The sequence below is a fragment of the Haliaeetus leucocephalus genome, unplaced genomic scaffold (genome assembly GCF_000737465.1).
Source record: "Haliaeetus leucocephalus isolate CR32 unplaced genomic scaffold, Haliaeetus_leucocephalus-4.0 Scaffold889, whole genome shotgun sequence".
Taxonomy (NCBI): domain Eukaryota; kingdom Metazoa; phylum Chordata; class Aves; order Accipitriformes; family Accipitridae; genus Haliaeetus; species Haliaeetus leucocephalus.
Genome location: NW_010973325.1, coordinates 4,286,570 through 4,313,244, shown reverse-complemented (window position 1 = coordinate 4,313,244; position 26,675 = coordinate 4,286,570). Strand labels below are relative to the sequence as shown.

At 37.4% G+C, this 26,675-nt stretch overlaps 1 protein-coding gene across 4 annotated transcripts in view; it reads right to left on the bottom strand.

Annotated features, from left to right (window-relative positions):
- PTPN2 (protein tyrosine phosphatase, non-receptor type 2) overlaps positions 1 to 26,675 on the bottom strand; it is a 33,348-nt gene that overhangs the window by 6,102 nt on the left and 571 nt on the right. For 3 of the 4 annotated variants that reach the window (XM_010583311.1, XM_010583313.1, XM_010583312.1), the window contains exons 2-8: positions 23,571 to 23,661; positions 15,718 to 15,818; positions 14,982 to 15,080; positions 13,671 to 13,808; positions 6,136 to 6,345; positions 4,530 to 4,688; positions 660 to 850 (exon numbers count right to left, since the gene is read on the bottom strand). In XM_010583311.1, coding sequence (XP_010581613.1) covers positions 660 to 850; positions 4,530 to 4,688; positions 6,136 to 6,345; positions 13,671 to 13,808; positions 14,982 to 15,080; positions 15,718 to 15,818; positions 23,571 to 23,661 — 989 coding nt within the window. The remainder of the gene's footprint in view (positions 1 to 659; positions 851 to 4,529; positions 4,689 to 6,135; positions 6,346 to 13,670; positions 13,809 to 14,981; positions 15,081 to 15,717; positions 15,819 to 23,570; positions 23,662 to 26,675) is intronic. The other variant, XM_010583314.1, reaches the window with a different exon arrangement.

Genomic DNA, 26,675 nt, shown 5'->3' with positions numbered 1-26,675 from the left:
GGGGGGGCGGGGAGGGGGGAGGCAGGCCAGAGTGACACAGCGCCTCAAGGAGCAGCAGTTCAGATGGTAATTCCCAACACAGCAGCTCACACCTGAGGCATTAGTACTCATGAGGCAGACAAACTTGACAGAGAAAGACAAATTCACATGACGCAGCTATAGCGCAGAAATCTATTCACAGTGGTAGATTTAACAGGAGCAAAGGGTAACACATGGCTTCAATGACACGATTTCAATCACCATACAGAAAGTGGTAGGTGATAAAGACTTTGTATTTTTGAGGTATCATATATTTTTCCAAACAGAAGTTCGCATTCTATTTAAAAATCACTATCAAATTACATTGGGCACTTTTAGGACCTAGTTCACACTGCCCAATAGAGTTCACAGACAGCCTGTAGGAAAATGCTTTCAAGCATGACGTTTAGCTGCTTCAATTAGAGATATTTGTTTTTCTTCTCTTGACCTTTAAACAATAAAACTTAGTCACAAGGAATAACTGAAGTTGTATTTTTGAAATAATTAAATAAGACCGTCAAACACCACCTGTCCTTTCCTCTACTGAAGAAAGATATTGAAGGTTTCTTATAAGAAAAGCATACATTCAGCCTTTTAAGAGAGTGTATCTGCCTTCTAAATCGTTTCTTAATCTTGCCTACCTTTCAATGTTTCCATCTGTGATGTCTTGAACCTTATTGGATAGGTCAGTATTAATTTTCTCCATTTGATCTTTGTTCTCCAGGCCTATGCTGTTCCCATTGTACTTCTCTGTGGTTATTTTGTTTGGGTGCGGAGGAGACTGCTCAGAACTTGGTGCTTGGTCCTCCTTAGAAAGCTCCTTCCACCGTTTCTGCAAACAAGGAGAACATATTTCAAACACTCCCCTAACACTGAAGGCCCTCTTTGCCCAAGATGTCTTCCAACAAAAGAGTCAAAGAAGTAGATTAAAGGAACTATTAGGAAAAAAAAAAAAATTGCTTGATGAAGAAATAAGGTTAGGTGAAGATGCGTCCTTTCCAACAATGATCCCTTTTTATATTTCTCCAGGATGATGCTACTGTGAAGGTATGAGGCCACTAACTTTGGGGTTTGTATTGTCCACAGTAGCTCCACAATGAGGAAGGAACTTGGCTTGTGAAGTCCTTCACTGTCCAGCACTTTCCATCTCTCTCTACTCTCTACAGGCCTACGCTGTGCTGTTACCTTTCGTGGCTCCAAAACACAGTAGGACCTTACGTGCAAGAACTGCCTAAAAAGAGAGAACTGGAAAAATTTGCAACACCAATGAAAAAAATCTAGGGTTATTTATGCCAAAGTCATGACCTACTATTTCATCTAGTGGTCCATTAGCCCAGAGATCTACTGCTATCATAAAACAGATATTCACCTTGTTTTGAGAAGTAATCTGAAATTAGATGGAAGGAAAAAAAAAAAAAAAAAAAAAAAAAAGATCAGAAGTAAAACTGGTTTGCTAGATCTCTGTCCTAATGATCAATAGTCTGAAGGATTTCTAGACTAGAAAGGTAGAAGGAAACTAGAAAAGTAACAAGGAGGAAAAGAACCGCCCCTAAAAAAACCCAATCAGTTCTTTCCTCACACAGATCAGCCAGCCTGTAAAGATACAGAATACCTTGGGGGAAAAAAAATTAGCTACTTTTAAATGTCTATGATAAGGAAGATGAACTGAAAATTGACTTTCACAAAGTAAGTGTTAGATTCTCGTCTGTGGAATGAATTCAAGACTGCCGGTCTAAACTAAATATCAAACTTGGAAAGTGATGTCAAAAAAACCCAGCTACTTATAGATGAACTGCTGGCAGAACGAGCTTTAACAATGAACCAACTCCTCCATTGCAGAGGAGCTTCCACTATAGATCTGGAATTCACAAAGGGAGTCTTCATGCACAAGACACTTCACTGTCAGGGGTTTTCTTTGTTTTGTCTTAAACAAACAAACAAAACCCAAAAAAGAAACAGCCACTAACAAACGGAAATCCATTTAGCAGCTCCCTCTTATTGTCATGGAAAAAGGCCTTTTGGAAGACATAGTTGCTGACTAAGGATGAATACTGATTTCATCTGGAGTGATAAGCCACACAGGAAGAACTGAAACCAGAGACAATTTTACTACTCTTGTCAAACAGAAGGAATTTCCTACCAAGAATTCTATTTTAAACATATAATAACAACAGATCAAATGGCTGGTAATTTTAAGTTTAAACATCTATGACAAGACTAAGTGAATGGCAGGACTGGTAAAATAACGTACAGCTTGGAGCAGACAGACACGGAGGGTTGTGTTGCTAAATCACCTTTGCCATTTTATGACAGTACCTGCAACTTTACAAAAAGAACGACAAAAGCATATCTCGGGAACTGAAGTACTATACTGCATCTTGTGAAATTATGGCTGGAAGAAATGAAGAAGTGATGAAATGCGATTTAAGATTACCATTGTCCTTAAATTATAACCAAAATGCCTGTGCAGGGGAGCTAGACTTAGGGCCTGTACTGCCTCTTGGAATGAAGGGACACAACGGAAAGGCATGTTAGGATGTTCAGTTGACATCATCAGGTGAATGTCAGATACAGTTTTTGGATTTACAAGTTTCAGTACAAAACTATAACATTCTTGTTCTCTGTCTGCAAAGCACATCTACGGATCTAAGGAATTCAACCTTCTTTGTCCTTTCAAAGCCACAAATTTGTTTTCCAGAGACCACTCATTTCAACAGATTTTTCTGAAAGAGTGATGATAAGTTATTCTACTATGTTGTTGAAGCAATATTAACTTATCTTTATTACAAAGGAATTCTACAGAAATGAATATTTCAATCTTGTTCCACCTCAGCCATTTTATATAGTGCAGTGCCGTAAAATAATTGGAAGCAAGTAATTGTTTCAGCTACAGCACCATGCAGCGGCACACCAACCACACACCTCTGCAGGCCTTCAGGGCAACCTCAGCGAGTGCCTGATCCTTCCTTTCAGTCACGGGTGGAAATCCTACTGGTGCTGAACGAGGGGAAGAGACTCCTCTCCCCCACACAGGCGCTGCAGTTGCAGCCACTAGCTGTAAGCAAGTGAAGGTTTTCAAGTATACGTTGTGTTTGTCTGCAGAGTTTACTGACTTCCGAGATCCGTGGAGACATCAGAGGTGAACGTTTGGTTAATGTTATATTAGAGAAGCGTTCAATGACTTCATGACCTCCAGTTGCTAGCAGAGAGAAGTAAACCTGTACTCTCACGCCCTGGACAGTACAACTGTTCCATACGCGGGGAAAAAAAACACGATCTAGCTGACCTTGAAAGGAGAAATACTCCTATTAAGTACTGCCAATTGATTTTCTGCACATGACCCTAAGGCCGTAAGAGAAAAGCACCAGGACAGCTGCCTGCACTGCAGAAAGCACTGGTTTAAGAAAGATCATCTGAACAATCATAACAAGAAAAAGAAAAAAAGAACAACTGAGACGTGTGCCTTCATAGGCATTCTCTTAGTATGAAGAAATAACACACTTGAACCTGACAAGCAATATTCTGAGTTGACAATGCTTCCTTGTATACAGAAACAAGAAATCCTGTGATCTAGATGGGTAAGTGCGGGAACCAGAGCTGCTCACAGTTTGGAGCACAGCTTTTTAAAAAACAAAGCACAAAAATTATTAGAAAGAATACCATCATACCACCAGAAACAGCTTCCAGAAAATAAGGAGGCTAAATTGCTGTTAATGTTATGATGAATCATGCAGTCTTCTAAGCATGTGGCACAGGTGTCAGACTAGCAGCACACTACCTAGGTGTTGATTAGTAATTATGCAAAATTATTTCTTTATTTACATAGCAAGTCAAGAAACATTTGTCAAAGAGAAAAATCTGACAACTACCAGAACCACAGAAAAGAGGAAATGTGTTTTAGCTTATCTGCTTCATTCACGATTTTAAGAAATCAACAAAATAAAAAAGCCCTAGCATATGAAAGCAGAATTAAGTCTGTTTCGCAGCCTCTCCTCCCAGTCCTCCCTTCCACCTAGCCCAAGCCATTCAAAATAGCTGTAGCTACTCTTACATCTGAAAGCCGCACTAATAGTGAGATTTGGTAATCTGTTTGCCCCAAAACTCATTATATTTGGCTAGATTCTACTAACTGTAACACATGACTGTCAGGAAAATACATAGCGAAGTTCAAGAAATCATAAAAAGATCCTTACTATCTTTTCAAAATGATACTGGGCATTACTTTTGCTTTTAAGTATTAAAGATATAGATTTAACCTTTTTTTTTTTTAAACATTTGTACAGTCAAGTTATTTTTATATTTTATCTAAGAGGGGACAAATACATAGGATTAGAAGTTTAGCTGATAGAAGGCGCTGATCAGGTACCCTCTAACACCTTCTAGGCATCTACTGAAAACAGCAAATTATTTAAATCCCACAAAGTTACATGTTTTAATACAGTTTGGAGCTCATTTTTAAATACTGTTAGCAGTCTACTGTTTATGTTTAAATACACGAGCTAAACATTTACCTGTATAGTTGAATCCCCCATTATAAATTTTGCTCCTTCTATTACAGCCATATATGAAAATCTTAGTTGATCAGGAGTCTGAATAAGTCCCATACGGTATTTTCTCATATCCAGTAATACCTTCTTAATATCTACAGAAAATGGGTCTTTTTTTTCCATCTGTAAAGAAAGTTACATCAAAAGTGTCATTGCTATTGAAAGGAAGACAACATAGAAAAAATAACTATAAATAAAAATTAGTCATAAAATTAAATCTAAAAATTAATTTCTTCATACTATGTTTCTATTACTTATATATGAAATTAATATCTCAAATGATTTCTAAATTGTTTTTACAGGAAAAAAGCAAACCATCTAATGAAAGCTTATTATGAACAAATCAATGATCATGTATTAACAAAATAAATCAGTACCCTAATACCAAGTCTTAAAATTAAGAAACTTAGATATGCTTTATTTTATTCAGGCATGTATTTGTACTTTGAAATAGGACTGCGAGAATCAGAACCGTAAAGCAGTATTTCCCACTGCTCCTGAATGGAAGAGCAATTCGGAATGACTGAATGTGGCAGAAGTTTCCTTATTTAAAGCAGAGCCCCTAATCCAAGCAATGCACACACTTGTCCCCACACTGCATTCATGGGGTGTTTTTAACCACGTATCTGCATTTCTTGCAACATTCATTTTGATTCTTCCAATATTAAAGTATACTTGCATCAAAATGTACACCTATGTTTTCCAAAATGCAGAAAAAAAAGAAAAACTGAAGAAAATATGAAAAGTAAGTTGAGAGGACCTAACCAAACCAGAAGACGAGTGTCTTATAATTTAAATGAAATCCTATTTCACCTAACCCTGTGCTGTATTTCTATACAAAGCACAGCCAGAGAGAAAAAGTCTGTGTCTGGACTTTAAAATCCAACAAAAATTTAAAGATATTTTAAATACTATTTAACATTTAAAGTTCACTCAAGTCATGAGCAATTATAGATGATGCAGTTCACCGAGTACAGAAAAAAAATCTACTCATTCATGTGGCACTGCAACTGGCTACCAAGCCCCACCTCCCAGAGAGCTGCACAGGTAGGGAAATTCTGCACCATCCTCCATTACACACAGCAGGAGATCCAGGCACATGCCCAAGTTCTCATCCTAGTTCAGATACCAATTTTCTGCAACCTTAAGAAAAGGGGCCTGTCAGACCTGCAAGATATGCCATGTTTAGAGAAAAGACTTACATATTCAGTTGTCTCAATATATATTCACAAGCCTAACTTTAAGCTCACATTTTAAAAAAACCAACAACTCAACCTCTTCTAAGCATATCTTATATAAAAGGAAAAGAATGCTTACTATTTACTTTCCAGGAAGCTTTGAAAATGTGTAATGTACTTCAAGATGGATTTGTAAATGTGTTTCAAGAGCTGTGTTTTTAAACTGTCAAAGTACGTGATAGAAAAAAAAAGTACGATGTCTTAAAGTTTTCACTGGCATGTCATTAACTTAAATGCTTTTAAAGCTTTCTGACCAAAAAGCCCGTATTGGGAAGGGAGGCAGGGCATCAGGAAAAGGAAAGGGGTGACAGAGAAAACAACCAAACACTTACCAGAACAAGACAAGTGTCTACTAATGAAAACGTGCCGGAACGTCCTATCCCTGCACTGCAGTGAATGACTGCAGGTCCATGTTCAGGACTTAGTGAACCAGACTCTCTGACTTTAAACAGGAAGTTCAGGAATGAAGCTGGGGATTCAGGAACTCCAAAGTCTGGCCATGTAGTATAATGAAAATGGAAGATCATCCTGGACTCACCACTCTAGAAGTGAAAACAAATAAACAATACAACTAGAAAGTATTCTACTTTTCTTTAGTTAGCACACATTTCCCCAATCTAAATCAATAGCTATTTCTTACTTTAAACCTCCCATTTAGACAAACAATCCAATAACTTGGTTCAAATTGGGTGACAACCAACAGTGCAACGTGAAGCAGGTTTTCATCTGTGTTCGTGTTGGTAATTTTCCCCTTTGCAATTATTACCACACACATTTATTTTTTTAATCTGCTCAAACTTCCAATACTGTATCTGGTTTGCTTTACTACTTGCTCCCAAATTTTCTTCTTTTTCTACCATTAATGCAGCTTAATGGCTGACAGCAGCTAATAGACTGCTAGCATTAATACCACTGAAAAAAACAACCCGTCAGCATTTTAAACACTCTCCGCTCTTGCTTAGAGCAAATTTTAGTATCAAGAGGTATTAGCATCTCCATTATACGAACCACACTAGTGAGAGGAGCAGGAAGATTTATGCAAAAGGCCTATAAGAACCCATACAGCAGGATGTCTAGTAAGACTTCTGCTGGACATATTCATTCTTTGTAAGTAAGAAACAAGGATTCCAAAACCACGCAGTTCTTTTAGAACCATGCAGCTCCTCTCCTATCATGACCAACTAACTGCAAGTATTGAAATGACAGCAAGAGAGTATGTATATATCTGAAAAGCTTTGATGACAAATTTGGATTGTATTTTTATGGAACTCACTTCAGACCTGCTGTTAAATGCTACTCCTTGCACAGTGATTTTGAGACAACTTGATCACTGATGTAAGCTCAGGAATTTTAGAAAGGTTCAGGTTTTTTTATCCTCCCTCCATTTCATCTTAGTTTCCACAGAGACTGTAAACCTACAGAAACCTCCACAAAGTCAGAACACAAGAAGGTATTTTAAATATCGATGTATATCAGAAAAGCTATTTTTCTTTTTCAGCAACAGTAAAATATAGCTATGAAATTCAAATAAATTCTATTGTTCTTCATCTGCTCAGTCTGTTTCAACTTCTTATGAGGGACAACTGAAAAAACTCCTTTGTGAAACTAAAATAATCCAGTTCATGGTTACCACAGTAACAAAAGTACCCTCCCATTTTGTCTTTTGCCTTCAACACCTGATACTGCAAGAATGTCAATACTTTCACAGAAAACAGTGGATATAACATGACTCAAGTCACTCTCAAATGCACAGTTATCTTCCAGGAATATTTTGTCTTTTGGCTAAAGGCTCAACAAGGACAACAGGGTCTGATCCATCATATTGGGAAAATAAGTACACAGTAAGATTTCAAAGGGGGAGGGGGGGAAATCTACCAAGGCCTAAATTGCATAAGTACACTGGGATTTCCCTTTCTTACTTGTCTGAAGCAAAGAATTAAAAAAAAGTTTGCATTTTCAACTGACATCATCTTATTGGTCTTCTGCACCCAGTTTTTCAACTAGTGACTTAACTCACTAATCAACTGAAATGACCCATTTGTTAAAAAATCATGAAGGAGATACTTTTTTAATGAGAAATCTGGAAATTAAGAGTGGAACTTAACACTCTTAAGCAATTTCCTCTAAGAAAAATAATTCATCAATTTACGAACAAAATTAAGAGGAAAACTGGAGAGATGAGCTAAATGCACACACTAGGTAAAGCAAAGGTTAAAGCTATTTCTTGTGAATCTAGATGATACCTGGAAGCAGTAATTGATACTCCCTACTCCCTCCCCCCAGATTCTTAAATAGCATTCTAGACAAAAGCCTCCCTTATACCTCAAGAAGGCAAAAATGCCCTTAGCTATAGAAAACAAAGGTGATCTGTGGTTTGTTTGGGTTTTTTCCCAAATCCTACACTGTAACAAGCACTAGCATCCTCCTCCTAAAGAAACCCAGTAGCACTTCAAGCACATGGCCAAGCATCACCCTGTTCATACACTAATCTGAAAATAGGTATTTCTAAGGGAGAGATTAAATAGTGCTGTTGTACATCTCATCCAGCTCCAACACACAGAATTACTTTTTTCTTCCTCCTCATACTGCACGAAGGCTTTATCCTTCCCACAATTTTCTATCACTTCACCTCATTTTAAAAATATCTAGTCTCTTCATCTTTTTTCACGAGTGCCATTTTAGTGCACCAGAACTGGCTGGTCTTCTTTGAACCTGCAGTTTCTAATCGTACAGCCAAATCCCATTTGTATATTTCAAACCTCCCACATTTTCTCTCTTAAACAGAATGGCTCTTTCAAGTGGTGCTTGGCAGTCAAGCTGTGCAGCTGAAATACTGCCTTTGTGTGAATATCTGTACTACCCTTTCTTAAAGAACACCCCCCCCCCGGCACTGAGCCATGCACCACAGCTATGACTTACGTGAAGTGACACAGGACTGTAATGAGAAAAGGTTTGGCTTGCTAAAGATTCACAACTATTGGTGGACAGAAATTCAATTTTAAAGAACAACTAATTTTATCTACAGTGTTATCAGAAAACTAGATATTCTTCTAAAGAAAAAAAGCTGAACTTCAAGGCTCAGGCAGTAACATAAAATTTTATATATTTGATACACAGGGATCACATTTCTGCATTATAACTGAAAATCAGCTTATTCTATGGTAACCACAACATATTCTTCCAAGATTTATTCCTTAAGACTAGCTACCAAAAGAAAAAAAAATATTCAAAAAATCCTTGAATGATCGTGGGACAACATTTAAACAAAAAACTTTTCAAGAAAATGAGTCAAACCATTCTAGTGAAAGTTTCACAAACTACAGGGATAAGCTTTCAGTAAATAACCAACATAGCTAAACCTGATAAACTCAGAAAGTTACCACCACACTGCAGAGTCCTCCACTGACTGCTGGCAACACTAACAGCATAATGAAAGGATGATCAAACCACAAGCCATGCTCCAGGTTACAAGCAGACATCCACACAAGGACTTCAGCAGAAAAATAATATAATGTCATTAAACAAACTTTCATCAAAACAAGCCTTGTCATACCCTTTTTACATTGACTATCCTATCACTCAAAACAAAACCGTACAAAAGTCTTAGAAAAACTTTAGGTTGTTCCATCACCCCAGAGTATGAACATGAATAAAATACTACCAAAATGCTCAAAGGAAATTGATGCCTTCAGTGTCAGTTAAAACAGGTGAAGACAGAAAAATGCTGGTCTGTCAAATTTCACACACTCCTTATAAAAGCCTTCGTTTCATAGTTTAAGGGCTACCGAAATGGTCTAACATATGAAGGTGTAAAATACACGTACAACCCCATAGAGGTCCTGTATTTAACGATCATGCCTTACGTGCATTAACAACTAATTTGATCATATAAAAATGAGAAGGCATGCCATAAAGGGAATATTCTAAGCACTGAAATTAAAAATCTTAAATCAACTTTTACCACAACTTCTTCTATTTGTTCATTCTAATGCTTGGCAAAATGATTTTCAAAATCTACATAAAAATGGCAATGAGGATAATGGCTCCAAATAATCATCACAAACATTGTGGGATTTTTTAATAACTACTGCCTATCCTGCAAGTCAACATGGTAATAGCTATGCCCACTGAATCTGCAAAACACTTGACATTCAAGTGAGTCTGGGTTCTCCTTTCCTGACACCAATACCTTTCCTAACACCTCAGTCTTATTCCTGTGGTCCTGAAGACCAAAATTAATCCCTGTTGCAGTTTGACAGAAGTGATATAAAGACATCCCACAAGTTTAAAAGCAAGTGAATGCCATGTCTCAGAAATCCCTTCAGAACACTATAGGAATTACATACATATACACATCCATATACAGAGATATCACTAGATCCCAGAACATCGCCTGCCATTAGACTGCTTGCCTCCAAAAACAAAAGATCTTCTCAGTACCTTTAACATTTTGGACATTGTAAACCAGCAGCAAAGCAAATCTTATCTTCTTGAATTACACTGACTCTTCCTGGTTCATCCACAGGATCAGATAGTGAGGGCCACTAAACAGTCTTGTGTCACCTTAATCTGACAGCAATGGCCACACAGAGGCTTCGTACTAAGTCGAGAATCCATTTTGCTAATGGGTTTTTCCAGATATTTGCTATTTGCAGAGGACTCAACATTCCACTCGGGGTTTATTAATGGTCCTTACTCTAAAGCATCATACCACCAGGGTCACATCAAGTCTAGTTCATTTCTACTAGGCCTTTCTCTTCCAGCAAGTATTTTCTTTGCAAGCCTCTCCTTTGGCTGCTTTATTCTTATTCCTAGGAACTCAGCCTGAGACACATTCATCAAGGTTCCTCCAGCAATTTCAATTCCTTTCCACTGCTCCATTTCCTCACCCAGTCAATCCCTGGTTTCCCTCAAGTACTAAAGCTCATTTGCCCTCCCATTGCTTCCTGGAATTCCCCAGTATCAACAGTGAGGTTTTGCTTATAAGCATTGGTTATGTGTCACACTGTATCTTTCTCCAGGCTATCTGGGTTGCCACATCAGAAAACAAAAGTTTTCTTTCTGTAAAGACCAGTATTTATACTTGTGACAAGGAAAGCTAAAAGCAGCAATAAAGAATAATATAAAAATACATACTCGACACAAGGTGGTGGAGTCTTCCAGAAGTCAGCTGTCAATATCTAACAATTCTCCCATAATAAGGTCACAAAACTTAGCAACCCCATCCAATAAGGTTATTTTACAGGTTTAACAAAAGGCTCTCAAACACCTATCACTCCTCTAGTATACTGGGAGACTTTGCTTCAAATCACAGACATGCAATAGGTTCTCACATAAATGATTACAAATTTTTAACATGAGCACAGTATTTTCCTTCTACCCTTATTTTCCAAGAGGCAAGGGTTTGTGGAAGCCTTCACAGTCAGTCTTTTCTCAAGGAGAGTTCTGAACCTGAGCAATTACAGCAGAAAGCAGCAGCCAGCTTCCAGAAGAGCTGACAATTGACACCAACAAAATGATGGAAGATATGCAATGAACCATGGTGGAAAGGCAGCTTCAGATTACTACATTCTAAGATGCATACTGGGTCAGGCAAAAAATAAGGAAATTCCACAATAATAACCCACAAGAAAAAGCACATTAGAAATATTTTCAAAAATTTTGGAAAGATACCAATAAACACGATCTCCTCTCCAAAGCTTTATTGGACTAGACTAGCGGCAACAGCAAAAACAAACATCTGCCTTTAACAGATATAAACAAATCAAACCACCAAATGTCTTATCTAATCCTAAAAAACAAACATTGCCTGCCCCCCTCCCAACCCCACCTGTACTTCTAACTGCTCTTTAACAAAACAAAAGAAAACCACCACCACCACCAAAACCAACTGAATACTCAGAGGTTCTTTCACTGGTAACAACCTTAAACAAGCACTTTACTCTCCATACGCATGTATTTTGCTCATGTATTAGAGAGATTTGTTGCAGTAACACAAATTTACTTGAGTTCAGAATGCTTGCATTATAAAGACAATTCTAGTTCTGTTTTCAAGGAAATACTAAATTCTCTTAAGTATTCTCGGAATTCAGAGTATATCTTGTTCATGAGTCACCTTATATTCCAGGCGTCAAGTGGGTAAATGTCTTACTACTCTGCCTCCACCAAAGATCCCTCCAGAATAACTTGCATAAACATAGTTAAGCTCACATTTCAAGTTACTGTGAATACTCAGTTCCCAAAGTTTTCTGGTATAATTAGCAAATTCTGGATACAGTACAGAAGGCTGCACTTAACATTTGCAGTGTTATTCTAGAACTATGTAGTTCTGTTTGAGTAACCAAGAATGTTCTACCTGTAGCTATTTTACATAAAAAAAATATTTTTTGGAGTTAATATTTGTGGAGCATTACAGGAGCACTATGCCATTAAAATAAAAATTCAATACAGTAAGTTTGCTAAGTATTTGTGAAACTGATTTACATGACATACAAGAAACACTGTACAGCACTGATGGGCTCACATTACCAGTCCAAAGCAAACCCAGAAATTTAAGTGCTAAATAGCTCCAACTCAAAAGTCTAATATAGTATATGTGCTGTTCCTCATGGGATTTCTGCATTTTCCAGCTAACGTTATGTCCAAACATACACATATCATGAAAATTGCATCCTTTGAAAATAGGAAGTTTAAGATTAGGGGCCAACATCAGCCAGACAATGCTGCAAAAAAGCCTTTTCAGTAGTTAGGAAAACTTGCCTCAGCTTTCCAAAAAGGAGAGTTATACTTTCTCAGGCTCTAACTTGCAAACACTGCTCTTTTCTTTGCCTTTGCTGTCAATAAACAAACAACTAAACAGAAATTCTTCAGGTCAGTGGGACAGATTTTCATAAAGCTCTTCTTATATTGAATAGACTGAGGAACAACATACCAAGCATTACCACGTTGATCTTGTGAGAGAGGTTTCAAATTAACAAACATTATCTCAAAGTACCATTAATAGTTACTATAAATTCAAATAATTTTGACCAAACATATCAATCTTTAGTTGTATAAAACAACATGCAAAGGAACATCTTCAAGCTTTGCTTTCCCAAATCCACTGACAAGACAACCTTGAATAAAACTTGCCATACTAGCACTTTCAATTAATATAAGGCAAGGTTTATAGGGAGAGAGAATATCTTACAAGACATAGCTGGAACAAACAGACAAGCTCTTCAATCCTGTCTTCAGCTCTGAAACAGAAGCAGCAAATTCCAACCCAAGCTCAGGCCAGGAACAATTTTTTTTGAGCTTAACTTGATTAAATTGTCAAAGTGCTCTAATTTTTAAGAGAAAAGGATGGTTGGTCCTGTGGAGCAAAAGGGGAGGTAAGCAAGAGGAGATAAAGTTACCTATCTACAGGTGGTAATCAGCCCTCCCCCCAAAAACTTATATAGCTGGACTGATTTATATGGAAAACTAAAGTTTCATTAAAAAAACCAGTAATTACTGAGTCTGATTTCTGATATTCAAAAGAAATTAGAATTTTCAACTCCTACGTTCCTCCTTTTAGGGTATTTCTTACAGCTCCTCTTACAATCACCGCTACCATCAATTACAATTCATCTTGTTAAGGTACTGCCAAATGGAAAATATAAATCTAAAAATGCTGAAGCTGTTATCTCTTTTAATGTATAGATTAATTCAGGTCTAACCCACTTGCTTATACGCCACACATACATCTTCAACATTATCAGAAGCAAAGTGCATTAAAATTTTCAGTGTAAAAGCTCAATCAAACCTGTAGTGACAATATGCTGAACAGTTGTCATTATATACTTAAGCCCAGGAATATGAGCTCTACAGACTGAGAAAAGCTTACGTTGATATTTTCTAATTGCAGTAGATGTACTGTGTAATAGGATTTGATGTCTTCGGATACTAGCCTCACACGGAAACCTGTTTCACTGAATGTCATAACTTCCTCTTCTTTTGTTGGCCAGTATTGTGCACACTTCACCTATTTTATTTTTTTTAAAAAAGGAGAGGAAAAAAAAAAGAAAAATCTGGTTAAGTATCCTCATATCTTGGGCTTTGCATGAGCCCATTCTGAGACCCCATTATTCAATAAAGTAGACTCAAGTACCTGCTCCCAATTTGAGGGATTCTCAAAGTCCGTAACGTTTACAGCCAAGTTACTACAACTGTTTCAATAGGTATTATGCATTCCAGCTTTATCTGTTTATGCTTTCTTTCATCACAGGGATAGCATGTTTTAAGATATACCTTAACCATTCTCCCTCTGCCCCCTCTAGTTCTCTACAGTGAACAGAGATCTTTACTCAGCTACTTCAACAACATTTCCCTCCTCCATTTCTGATGTGCACACCTGCACATTTACATAACTGATGTAACACATCAGTTTTCCCAAGGCTTGCTGAATACTGGAAGATTCTAGTGAAACAAAAGGATGCACTAACAAAGCTATGCAAAACTGTCTCTTGTCCTTTACTCCTCTTGCCCTGCACTCAAACGTTCTGTAGGAAAATTTCTGCATGAGAAAGTAAGTGACTTTTTAATGGACTACTCAGATCTTTTTCACTAACAAATCTACTCTGAAGAAAAACCATAAATTTCAATGATATGCATTTATAACTAAAATTCGCAGTGGTTTTAGGCACATTAGCAGAAAAACTACATCGTAACAAAAGATTAATGTATTCTGCATGTATAACACCAGCTGTAACAAATCAAAAATAACTAGATCAGTTTGCCAGCTGCTGGGCAGCAGCTTGTCTTCATTGTTACAGTTAAGATCACTATATAACAAATATACTACTCTGTTAGATTTAGAAGAAATAATCTGAAGATACTTTAATGCAAACTTGTTTTCCCATCTTCCATTTTGTTCTAGAGCATCTTACACTGCTTCTACTCCATCTTATTTCTAGCTGTACGTCCTCCTTTCTCAGGATGTTACTTTCACCTTTCTGGATATACATTTATTACATGCCGTTTTCCCCAAACTGAATTTTGTGTCTTAGCTTCATCACTTTAATGTTACATTAAACACATGTTACATTGTACACCAGTGAGAAAGTCTGTTGATTCTTTTAACATAACAATCAAACATTGTTCAACTGTATTAAAATTATGTGGCTTACTCTACCACTTTAGGCCTAATATTACTTACCGATTCTTTTTCAACAGTTCTGTTCAGCATGACAACTGCTTTTGTCTGTTGTTGCCATACCATTAGCCAAAAATGACAACATGTATTAGGTAGTGGACCCTGTGTAGTAAAAAAAAAAAATGGGTGTGAGAACATACAGGCAAAGCAGTGTTTGAACACAGTATTTCACTGTGTGAAACAGGAAAGTCTTCCTCTGAGAAGTTTAAACAAATTATTAATAGAATGATAGAAATGACAGACAAGAAAGTAACCACACTGCACAGATCATTCCAGTACTTAAAAGTTGTTTGGTTTTTGGAAAAAAGAAAAAAAAAAAAAAAGAACAAACCATAAACAAACAACAAAACAGTAAGAACTCAGGGAAGGGATGTTTCTGTTTGGGCATCAATACTATTGTGCTGTTAAAAGAAAAGCTATTGCAGGCATGCTCAGAAGGTACAAGATGAAATAAGGGATAAAGTTATGGTTGTAACCTATTTCCAAAAGAACTGAAGAAAAGAGCAACACATATGTGAAAAGCTTTTTATGCATTAAATTATTCATACTTAAGTATTCCCTTTAGCTTTTTCTTAAAATACAAAATAATGTGTTCACAACTAGATCAAACAGGCAGTTAGTATGAGATATATATAATTCACAGAGACAAGGAACCATCCAAATACAAATTACAACTATACAAATCCCCCTCCCCCAGATTCTCAATCCCTATCACAACCTAGTAATTGGTACTACTTACCTGTGTTAAAATATAGTATCTCTGGGCTTCTTCTGTGACCACTAGGCTGGCATTGATATAGTCATTCTCGGTGTTCTGCAGTTTTACACGACTATGATCATCTAAAATTCAAAGAAAATTAAGAATTAATGATGCACTGATCTTGATGAATACTGTTTAACAGGCAAGTTTAGGTCTGACAAGCAATTAGAAATAAATTCTGCAGTACTAACCAAAAGGCAAACTACAAATATACGTGAAACTAATTTCTCATGTACCTTTGATAACTGCCTGTCTCATTCTCCCCTCAGCATTCCATCAGAGTAATTTCAGGCAGCTACTAATAGAAGCTGCTCAGAAAACTGGAATACCCAGTTTCTTTAAAAAACCCAATCAAACAAAACAACCCTCCCACACATGCTGAAAGATGCTCACAGTCATCCCTCAACACTTGTATTTCCTTAACACAACAAACAGCAGCATAACCCACACCAGGCAGCACTCTCTCCTATCATACCAGATCACTCCACTGCATGGTATCCTTTAAGTTCAGAATTCCAAGGTTTTTGGTGAACTGAAGTTTCATAGGTTGAGGGAGAATCAACAAGTTAAACTCACACAGCTTAAAAAAAACATAATAAAAAAAAACTTCTACTTGCAACAATTCAAACCAAGCTTTGATCAATTTAATTTTCCCTGTAATTTATTAATACTATACAAATTAAAAATACAAAAGAAAGGGCACATGCAAAAATGTACCTATTTAAATTAAATGAAACCTAATCTAATCACACAGCTTCAGTCTCTCACTATTACACAGGCAAGACAGAAGATTCCCCTATTTATGGCAGAGGCAACCAAAGGACTAAATTTAAAATTCTAACATTGATATGAGAAAGATTATCAGACTGTCATACTAAAACACTGCAAAATAAAAAGTCGCTGTGGCTGTTGCTAGAACCTTTTAGTATCTGATTTATCACCCTCTAGGAGACAGTTAGGTAATCAGACTTGTTCACAGTAAGTAATCCTTCAGCCATTTATTAGAACTGTATTAAATAAACAGCATTTTTAGTTTAAGATTTGTACACAGCTGCATTCCAGGAAATGAGATCCAACTGACTGGACAGACTGCTTATGAGAAGAGTAAATAAAAAAATAGCAAACTAAAATGAGTTTAAGAGACTTCAACACATTTCACAAGAGATGGAAAAAAATTCCATAAAGAAACTAACAGAGCTGAGAGTGAATTTCAGTCCAATGCCAGTTTTTAACCTACGTTCACCTGGTCTAACCCACAAAACTCATTCAGGGTACAGACTGATGGCACAGCTGCTGTTAAAATGTCAGCCCCCTTTTTCCTCTACCATCCCTACACCAAAAGGCTAACTTCCTTTTGACAAACATCTTGGGAAATGCACAAAATCCATGAGTTTTAACATGAGTAACTACCAAGAATCACACATTCAGGACAGCTATGATAGCTGAACGCAGGTTTAAGTCCCCATATCACAGCCAGTCTATACAGCATAAGGCTTATCCAAGAAATCCACAAATATGACCCCAGATAGGAAAAAAGCTGATGGGAATCAAAAAATAGTTACTGAATTAGACTCTTTTCCTATGGGCTGCTCATATGATTTTATAAATACTTTCCATATGTTTGGAAACCTGGGAAAAGTACATTTACCAGGTCTTGATCTGCTTTTATACTCTCCCTCATCTATCTGCTATTGGCAACTGTCAAAGAGGATCTTGCTGGATTCAAGGAGAGAATTTGGCAGTAAATTACCTTTTTTTTTTTTTAAAAGGACTGAGATTTGGGGTTGTTATCCTATCTCCTTTAGCTACTAGCTTTTATATGCACTCACACACAAACGTACAGAGAACAGAAATATGCTGGAAAACCTATTTTTAATATAAAAGTATGAGAAAGTTATTGGTTTAGTCTGTTTTCATTAGCATTCCAGCTGTAAGGCAACACCATCTTGACTTTCAGGAGTCTTAAAACAATTTATGATACATCTGTATGATGAAAAAAACATTATCAAAGCCAAGTCACAGTAAAATTAAGACACGTGCATTTTAAAGTAAAACATAGCTCCTTGTATTATTTGTCTGGATAGGAAAGTGTTACTTTTTCCTTTCATGTACCACTTTATCTGAAATGTTTCTACTGGAGAGAAATCAAGACCTTTGTAAATATTACATGTCATTTGCCAACAGGAAAAACTTAAGATCTTGTTATAGTAAATCACACATACCGGTACTAGTGTTCTCGGAAAGATGACGTAAGCAAGCACTGTTAACAGTTTAATCACCCAGCAGCAGCTGCAGTATTGCTGCCAGTAGGAGATAATTGCCAAGGCCCTAATGAGGTTTTCTACCGTAATCCTTACACACATTTTCAGCCTTATTTTTTCCTTATAAATTCTGCTTTGTAAACATGACAAATAAAATTCTGAAAGGTTTTTTAAAAGCCCCTTTCACAACTAATTCTATGCACAGTCAGCCTCCCTCCTCCTCCCTAACTAAAACAGAGGCAATCCTACAAATACACTGGCAAACACGCCACAGGACAAAGAAAACCACGAGAATATATTGATTTCCCTTCTTTCAAGGGAGAAGGTTTCTAAAGGACACAATGACCCAGAAACCTTGTTCAAGCCCTGGCTTGCTCTTCTGAATTAAATGAAGCAAGCCAACTTTTGACAGCGAGTTAGCTGTAACATATTTCCCGTATGTAAATCATTTCCAGTTACAAAGTACTTTAGATTTATATGAACGATAAACCTATCTTAAATCTTATCTTAAAGATTTGTCTTAACTGTTGCCATGCCCACAACAGCTAAAATATAGTACTCATTTTCTGAAGTGCTAATTCCCCTATTTCAACAAACTATGCAGCCTGAAAAGGAAGTGGAAACCTTAAAAATGCTTCTCATTCTGGCTCCTGCACTAAGAAAAGTACTCCCAGAACAACCCTGTCTGAGATAAGCAAGTTCTCATCACCCACTTCAAGTGAAACCCTGTCCAACTGATACCACTGACAACACTCCTGGTGTCTCAAATAAGGCCAAGACTTCACATTACACATCAATTTGCCCACTCCTTGCTAAAAAGAAAAATACACATCCAGTTAAAACCGAGATAAGAAACATTTGGCATTTTACATCACACAGTCCTTGCAGTTGGTTAATGTAAGGTTTTTATTTGAAAACAACTGTGTTTCTAGAAGTGAAACCACTGTGTAACTTAAAAATTCTCTTTTATCCAAGAGATCTCTCTGGCTCCCCAAATATACAGCTATTAACAACAAAGGAGGGTGAAATGCTACTTAGGGGATTAAAGAAAGTCATAACAAAACATGTAGCCATAAGCCATCCCAATGACCCAGTCTGACCCCTTCCCCACCTACCAGCAAATCCCCTTCATTAAATTATTCAAATTACAATACTCTGTCACTAGACCTACAGTCTCAAGTTTCAGAGGTAGCCTAAGGCAAAAGAAAGGCGAAGTGACTTTTCCCCACCCTGTCACTGGTTGTACGCAATGAATACCATATCAATCACGGCCTCGCTCGTAACTGAAATGTGTTCATACTGAAATATATGCATAACTACCTCACAGGATCCTTACCTTTTTAAGCAGGACTGTGAAAAAAAAACTTAAGATACAGTAAAGTTTACATCAGTATGTGCTATAAAATTCCCCTCTTCCCCAACCCCAAACAAAGTAGTACCTCCAAAAGCATGTTGAGTTTATTTATACCATGTTTCTGGTAACAAGATGTTTCAGAGAATCATTAGATAATGTCATAAAATTCATCAGTGTCAGCTTCTAATACGGACAACAAGAACTGCAGTAGGCTTATTTTGGACAGAACATCTCCCTGTTCTTAGCACATACACTCTAAACACAGGACAGAAAGGGAACATTTTTGCAATGGTAATTAATCAGCACTATGTGCAATACCACCCACATCAGCTCCAACTCTGTTCCCTGTAAAGCACAATACTCTTCACGTTCCTCTCTCCCTGGTATATACACTATGACAACTGTAAGCCAATGGTTGAAAGGTCCAACATAAAGTCTACTAACGGCCACAGGAACAAAACAAGAGAAATCACCACCTCTCAAGATCCTCCAACAGCAACATGATCTGTCAGGCAAAAAATGTTCAGATGACCTAAAATATTGGGCTACACATCACATTACAAAGGAAGGCTCAAGATAAAACTGCGTAAACCCCCATCTACCCTCCAAAAGCAAAAGCAAAAAACAAAACCCTGCCAGTTTTGCCGAGGGGATTTCCTTCTTGCCTTCTAAATCTGGGAACACAGCAAGTAGATCTCTAAAGGTGTTTACAGTCGATCTGAGACACTAGACTCCTCTGATATCAACTAAGGATAAGAATTAGAAAGAAAGCAGTAACAGAAATCTTAGCCATTTCATTAAAGTTATCAATAAAGAATAATAACCCCACAAGTTATTTGCCTCGCTTAACAATGTTTTCTGAGAAATGGTTTCATCTGTCAGGAAATGACTGGCTGTCAAACCAAACCTATTTCAGATTAACTTCCTGTTTCAAGAGCACTACATAGCCAAAATATTCCTCTCCCTATTCTAGACTAATACCAAACTGCTAGACTGCTGGGTTTTTTGGCTAGGCAGTAACTCTTGAGGGCTTTTACCCAACCAAACTTATATACACCATAGCTCTTTAGCCAACAAAACTGGACACTAACAAAAATATTTATGAAACTGGAGACAATGTGAAACTCCGCTGTAATGGGCAAAGATGATTAGCCTTTCCCAGCTAACAGAAAATCAACTTTTACCTAAAAATGTATGTAACAGACACAAATTGGTTTCAGTGTACCTGTCCTGCCTATTACGGTTGAAATGGGGCCAACCAACCCAAAGCACTTTTTCCTGGACTTGTAATTGACATCTTTTCCTTAAGACAGAATAATCTTTGCATTTCCTCTTGCAGACACACCACCTCAGATTTTAGACAGGCTTGGCCGCTATCTAGATTAACAAACCATTTTCTCACTGCTATAGAGAAATAAAACATTTTCATCGAATTATGTCTTACAATATGTTTAAGTAGCTAGATCTTAAAAGCCTAACTGCTAGTTCTGAAGGCCTTTGACTATCAGTGAATATTAGTATTATTACCCTTTTTTCATTTAAACACTGTTAAAGAGCAGTTAACACTTGCAAAGTGAAGGACCGAGATGTTAAGATTGTGTAAGACTGAGTTGTCCTGCCTTTCTGCAATGCCAGTTCCTTGCATACATGCACCACAGTTAGGTTTGTTCACCACAGTAACCAAACTACACAGCTTTTACCCCAGCTGCTTTGAAATTTAGGTACTGCTATCTTGGAATGTTGTTTACCCCATATTCCCTTCTAGGTCTCTTTCTTCTCCCAGCCCTCACCATCCTTACAGAAACAATGAGTTATATTTGAAAACACACAAATGTAAAATTCAGCAGGAATTAGTTCAAATGCAATGTTTTGCTCTGTTCACTTTATCCAGCCTTGCTCCTTAGTGCCCAGTTCTGCAGGCCATCTTGGTGGCCCAATTCAAACCTTCTTTCTTTCGTAAATGCTAAAAACTGAGACATGCCTCACAAAGTTCACCATCTTAGTTCAGTCATCACGTTATACTTCATGTCAACTAGCATGTAATACCCTAACCCTTTCCTGAGCCCAGCTCCTACTTCAAGACTAGATTTTATCTAACTGTCTCTCTGCTTTTGCACAGGGTCCAGGGATTAATACAATCACATAATTAATTTCCTCCTGGCTAAACGAGCATTTTAGAATCAAGCTTTGCCATGAGGAAGGCCGAGGTGTTTGGTGCTCTTCACTATTGTAAAAGGCATGCCATGATTAAGGAAAATTTTGAGGTCCAAGAAACTACAGGAGATGAATACAACTCACACCTCTAAGATATTATTGCAGGCATTATTAGATGCTACTTAAATAACACAATGTCTTTTTATTTATTTATTTTAGAAACACTCTTTTTAGAAAGAAAGAAAAACCACAAATACATTGAAGGTAAGCTGCCATTCTCTCTGCAGTAGTGCCTAAGAAATGAAATCCATGGGCAGGAGAAATGGTAAATGCATGAATACAGCTTCTGCCATAGAAGTTGTATAGGATATTGGACTCAGGAATAGAACTTGGGTCTCATGGGTTCAAATCCAATTTCCTGCCTTCTTTTCTTACCACCCCCATCCCAACTTATGTATGAAACAGGAAGTGAATAAAACATGATATACTTTACCACTGGTAAGGTCCTAATGCTGTGCTGCAACAGGACAGCAAACCTGGGACACATAAGTACCTCTGCATAGATCAACAAAGGTCCAGCAGAGGCCTGTCCCCCATTGCTGAGCATACAGGGGAAGTTAGTAAGCCCTGACTAATTTGGGGTGTCTTCTTCAGAGCTGTACATTTCTCAAGCTGACCGTGGTGGGGAATGCCATGCAGACACAGCAAAGAGGCTGTGCACTGAACTCTTAAATTCAGTTTCATCAGAGTGCAGTACCGAGATTCAGCATTAAGCCAGACTGGATCCATTTGGTGAGAATACGCTGTGCAAGTTAGCATTCTGGCAGCAGTCTAAGGAGCAGCACACAGCACTGCATCTGACCAGCATGACTCAATCCGAGACCCTTTCCGTGTCATTTTGAGAAGTTCTATGCACATGCTGTTACCACAACTTTCAGCTGGAAACAAGGAGTTCAGCACTTCTCCAAATCTTACAGTAGGTATTCAGATTAGGCTCTCGAACAAAAAGCCCCAATACACCAGCAACCCTTCAAACATTGTAGATCCAGTAACAAGAAGGCTTTTTATGAGCCTTTGGTGCTCTGGGAAACTTCGTACTAACAAACACACAAACATTTAACCTGTTCCAACTTCAATACTTTGTAGAGAAATTAAGGCTCTACTAAATTTTTTTCTTAGTCCTTTTGAAAGTGACTTATGATAGCTTTCACCAGCTATAACTACGTATTGGTAATCTTTTGCTCACATGTATTTTTATGATGATTTTGGATTACAGTTTCTAAAGTAAATACTGCTGAAAAAAAGTCCACAACATCTCAGTAGCAAAGAAGCTGGTAAAGAAAACCTCTCTTCACCTGAGATGTAAGACTGGTATGTCACAAAGACCGTTTTACAGCTGTTAGTAAAATACAAAGCACTCCATACCACATCTACTTGCAGTGAGAAAATTAAAGAAGAACTACATGAATACATTCTTCCAAACAGACAGAAATAACGAAAACTCAAGGGTTTTTTAAAGCAACAGTAGAAATCGAGTGACATTTATCCACACAGTATCGCATAGATGTGCAGAATCGCTTAGCCCAAAAGGAAACTGTTTGTGTTAGTCAAGGGTTATTAACTTAATTTCTGTGCTCAGCAGATGTTCAATTTTTTTTTAATTTTAATGACAGGTAAAGCAATATTAAACAAATAATTTCCTTATGAGAAAAATATCTTTAAAATATTACTTTGCAGCTCACAAACGTTCACCTATATACTAATAACTATGATTTGCAATCATCTCTCATTCACCATTCAGCACAATTACTTTAACGAGCAGACTTTTCTCCCTTCTGTTATACACATTTGTGTATGAATTAAGAAAAACAAGTTTATCATAGGACACACACCTACAGAAATAAACAAATACAAACTCTACAATGACCATGATTTATTAGTTACTTTTAGTAACTTTTAGTGTTTAAAAGTAAATTAATTAGTTACTTTTAGTGTTTAAAAGTAAACTGGGCAAGTAAAAAGTCTAGAAAGTTTACTGCATTAATTACAGAAAAGATACTTACATGGACTAACATCTCTGTATCTGTTTCGATTTCTGTTTTCTGGATATTTTGCAACTCTGTGAGGGTAGTCACTGGATTTGTGTCGAATTTCCTTTAAAAGACAAAAAAGCAATTTATTTATAGCTGGTAACCTGATTAAGGTTAGTGTTCTACACATCCTATTGTAAGACTTTCAAGCTTATTAATTAATCAAGGTTATTAATAACTAACATTTTTAAACTAACCTTAGTACACCTAGTGTTATTTTCACTCAGAAAACGTGTGTCTCATTCTTGGCCAAGCTGTTGCCATTTAAATCTTCCCACACTTGGCTAACACCACCAAACTAACATAAGTGCAATTAGGTGTAGCAGGAACAAAGGGGAAAAAACACAGATATTTATTATACTCACAGTTTACCTCAGACTTGCACATTATCTCCCACAGTAATAAGAGACTCAGATAGACAGAACTAACAGTAGTATACTGCTAGCTCCTTTACACTAACTGGCAGCATAAATCCCCCCCAAAGGTAAGTGAACTAGTTAATGATTTTATGGCCACTGTTAACAGCCACAAGATTATTGTTGGTGCTTTAACAGTTCAACCCATATAGCTGTAGTTAAACATGACCCAGTATGAAGGAACAATTCTAGACTCACAGATATCCATATGAAATCACAGCCTGCTTCTCCCCAGGCATTAATACAAACCTTTCAATAACCTGCATTTGGAAGCTATCCACATATACTCATTTACACGCTATTTTTTTTAAGGAGCATACTGCTCACATACTCTGAATGTTCAGTTTTACTAATTTTTTGCCTCTGAGTGTATCTTTTCCACAACTCCACTAAGATACACAGATTTACCTTACCTAGAAACTGAAAACACAGCTAAAGTGCTATTGACGAGCAGCCTCCAATGAACTGAACTATCCTTTTATATCTGTGTATTCATGCCATCTCAGCAGACACGTTGTACGATACAGAATTAACAATATTTTACTTTGAATTCTCCTTTTGTTTTTAGAGGATGTTGCTACATGTGATCATTATGTCCCAAAGAGCTTTAAAGTTCTCTTTACAACTAAGCATTCTTTGGTCTTCTCTATATTTCCACTGTCTTCTTTGTCTTCTCAAACTTTCTAAATAGTCTATATATTCCCAGCCAAAAAGGACTTCAGTAGAAATCTAATATACATAAGAAAGCTCCATTTTTTAGCACCTGGTGCATGACATTACTTAAGCACAGTGCCAACCTGTAAAGAACCTAAATCACAATGTGGAGCAGCAACCGTCAAGCATCAACGCTCTATGTATTTGTTTAAAAATCCCTTCCTCTATTAGACAATCAGGTTTTTTTTTATTTAGATACCGCACACTGGAACTTGTCTTCTCCTCTAGCTTATATGGCTTACAAGCTTTGGGAGCAACCACATGCATGTTGAATAAATGTATCTGGCAGGCATTCACAACCAAGTTCCCATGAAATGCAAATTTTGTATTACTCCATAACAGGATGCAACATATTTTGTTTTTAAAAGCACTGGCATCCTCTGTCCACAGAAACAGACCTGTAATTTGCTCAAGAAATGTTAAAACAGCTAGAAACACTACTACAGTGGAGGGTGGGGGGCTTGCTAGAAAGAGTTAAACCTAAGGAAGTTTAATGACTAGTTCTAAAATCAGTTTTCCCCACACAGAGTCCAGCCATCACAAGTTGGAGAAACAAACCAGATGCCAGATGTAATACAAGTCATATTACACCAGAAAAACTTGCAATGAAAAAAAAAAAAAAAAAAAGGGGGAGAATCAGTATTATTTATTCAGTCATTAATTCAGATTGGATAGGAGCTCCGGGAGTCAGCATAAATATTCCAAGCTTCACAGGATTTTACCACAAGTCTTGGCAAATTCATGGAACCGAAGGGCAAATATACAAAACTGGTCTCAGCCAGAAGAATAAAGAGACCTTAATACCCAATTTTTTTTCTTCACAGAAACTTGCACTTCTCAGGGCAAGTATGTATGTTTCTTATACAACACCACACCATAAGAAAATACCTTCCGAAACAAAAACTCAGCGTAAAAACAAGGAGTCAGCAATTGGAGTATTTTCTACAAGTTTGTGCTATGTAGAAACATCATTTGCTATTTTCTGTTTATGTTTTTAAGCAGGTCTGTATTCCCTGGTTTTAACATAATACAAATGTGTTAAGTACCCTGAAAAAATCCTGAGTTTGCAAAATCTACAGAATCAGGGAAACATAAAATTCTAATACAAAAGACTTTATAAAAAAATATTTTACAGCATAGCTGTAGTAAGATTAGAAAATCTGCATACAAAGTTTAGCAGAGCTTAATATACAATTTTCTTCTCAGTTTAGTTCTCCAAGTACAACTAAATAATATTAAAATGACTTGGGAAAGCTAACTTGTTCAGTTTGGATATACCAGCTGTAATACGTGTGCGCACTTTCCTACCTCATGAAAAATACTGGTTGCAGAATTCTTCCCTTACACTTTTATCTCATTCACTTAGCACAGTTTATTTCTGCTATTCCCTGTTAAACTCAAACCGCATCTCGGTTCCACAATACACGTGTCTAGAGGCAACGTATTTGAAGCACACGTAAATCCAATACGCCGCTAATCCAACAGAAAAAAAGCAGAACTTAAAGTTAGTAAAGAGAACTTTCGTTTTGGGTTGTCTTTCCTCACTTGTCAGAGAGCACTGTAGAACACATACTGGCTCAAATAACTGCTCTCGTACTGCAAGCTTACACACGAAGTCTGTTTTATGGGACTGACCCAAAGACTATAGTTGCAAGCTCCAAATCCCGTTGTTTCTAGAGGAAAAGGGCGAGCAGCGTACTTTCCGAGCGGTGATCGCGCAGGCCTGCTGCCGGCGCCAAGCGGGCGAAGGCAGCGGTAAACGGGCGGGTGAGGAGGCTGAGCCGGAGCCTGAGGAACCGCCGCGCAGAGCCGCGGACCCGGGGCGACGGCAAGCCTTGGCCGGATCGATGCGGATCGGCGGTGACTTTCCGCTCTGACTGGAAACCGCGGCGGAAACCACCGTCCCCCGGCTCGCATCGGCCCACTCGGCTAAGCCCTCCGCGCCCCG